Source organism: Theobroma umbraticum, unplaced genomic scaffold (genome assembly GCF_002168275.2).
Source record: "Theobroma umbraticum cultivar Fairchild unplaced genomic scaffold, ASM216827v3 scaffold_146.0, whole genome shotgun sequence".
In the NCBI taxonomy this organism is placed as follows: Eukaryota; Viridiplantae; Streptophyta; class Magnoliopsida; order Malvales; family Malvaceae; genus Theobroma; species Theobroma umbraticum.
The window spans coordinates 1880594-1882546 of NW_018397265.1; the positions used below are offsets into that span (position 1 = coordinate 1880594).

At 34.3% G+C, this 1953-nt stretch overlaps 1 protein-coding gene across 1 annotated transcript in view; it reads left to right on the forward strand.

Moving 5' to 3' along the window:
- Positions 1-1831, forward strand: part of LOC110422850 (DEAD-box ATP-dependent RNA helicase 10-like) — a 6598-nt gene extending 4767 nt beyond the window's left edge. Inside the window, 6 exon segments of the mRNA XM_021436865.1 lie at positions 10-156; positions 301-438; positions 629-740; positions 835-875; positions 877-924; positions 1365-1831. Of these exon segments, the coding sequence (XP_021292540.1) occupies positions 10-156; positions 301-438; positions 629-740; positions 835-875; positions 877-924; positions 1365-1481 (603 nt within the window). The 3' untranslated portion in view covers positions 1482-1831.
- Positions 1832-1953: the final 122 nt, after the last annotated feature.

Genomic DNA, 1953 nt, shown 5'->3' on the forward strand with positions numbered 1-1953 from the left:
TTATTGCAGGATTGCTATCTTGTGTATATTTTGACTGAGATGTCAGGATGTACATCTATGGTTTTTACTCGGACATGTGATGCAACTCACCTTTTGTCTTATATTCTTCGGAATCTTAATATAAGGGCAATTCCCATTAGTGGTCAAATGACCCAGGTATGTGTTTTATTTAGTTCATGTACTGATTTATAATTTTGCTCTTCAAATGTGGGTGTTCCCCCCTGTCTTCTTTTGCCCTCTCCTTTTGTTTTTGTTTTATTATTATTTGCCCACACTTTGTTGACATGATGCTTTTGACAGTCAAAGAGGCTTGGAGCCTTGAATAAGTTCAAGTCTGGGGAGTGTAATGTTCTTGTCTGCACTGATGTGGCTGGTAGAGGACTTGACATTCCATCTGTGGATATGGTTATTAATTATGATATCCCTACAAACTCCAAGGTTGTACTTGCACTATATCTTTTTTGTTTGACTTGTTGCAGCATGTTAGGTCTTGAAAATTATGCATTATGCATTCTTTAATTCTATCAAAGGGTCTGGGTTTAAAAGGATAGAGTGCAAAAAAATTCTCTGTTGCTGCCTCCTTTTTTTTTTTTTTTTCCTTTTCTTGCTAAATTTGAAGTGGGCACAGGACTACATCCATCGAATGGGAAGAACAGCTCATGCAGGACGATCTGGTGTCGCAATCTCACTAGTGAATCAGTATGAACTGGAGTGGTATCTGCAGATAGAAAAGCTTATTGGTAATTCCACAGTAGCTAAATTGTTCTAGATGTCTAAGTGTTAGTGTTGAGTAGCTTGTCCAGCAACCAACCTTTTTTGTTTTCTGTATTCCAGGCAAAAAGTTAACTGAGTATCCTGCTCACGAAGAGGAAGTCTTTGCTACTGTTGGAAAGTGTCGCTGAAGCCAAAAGACTATCACAAATGGTAATCCAAGTTCCTTTTAGCTTTGTTTTAGGATTGTTTTATAATGTGTTTCTGTTATGTCTTTTGGTTGTAATTGTCTAATTTTTGGGTTGTGGAGAGTTAAATAAAGCTGTGATATAAATTTGGATGCTTGGCTTAATATCATATGTTTGATTGCTTTGTTCTAGTGTTTGATATGTTGCTTCATATAATAGTGATGTTGTTGAGAAAAGGCCATGTTTCGTACTTCTGTTATTTCACGCTGAGAGTTAGTTTTTGGATCCTATGTAGAACATGCATCGCTTTGTGGTGGAGTCACCCTTTTGCTTGCGTTTCTGATTGTATCATGTGATTTATAGTATTTTGAAGTCTTTTTTTTGAACAGCATATGTTGAAGTTTATTTTAGCCCCTTTTTGGATGACTCGGGTTTCTAATTAATAAAATTTGAACATCTCTCTAGAAACTTAAAGAATTCGGAGGTACAAAGAAGAAAAGTGGTGGAGACGATGATGAGGAAAATATAGAGAGATATCTAGGAAGTAAAGGTAAGTCCTCCAAGAAATTGAAGAAAAAATGAGACTTGGTTCCTACTTCCTACTAATATGCTGGGTTCGAGATAGCTTAAATCACTACAAGAAAACAGATTTTTTCTGGCGGAAAACATTCCTTTGGAAATTTTCAATGGAATTCTAATAGAAATTTTTGTGAATTTTTTCGATAGATTTCCGACGGAAATATTCCGTTGGAGATTTTGTTAGCACACACCAAAATTTCTCCCACCAAATTTTTCAACGAAATTTCTAACGGATTTTCGTTGGAATTTTTCAACAGAAAATTATCCGTTGGAAATTCGTTGGAAAGTTTAAGGACTTAAAAAAATTTAAAGCCTGCTAAAGTTTCCAACGGAATTTTCTGATGAAAAAAACTATTACCAATGAAAATTTTCCAACGGAATATTCCATTGGAAAATTCTGTTGGTAATACTATTTTTAAAATTTTGTTAAAATATTTTAAAATTTTTTTATAAATTTTATTAATCTTTTATAAAA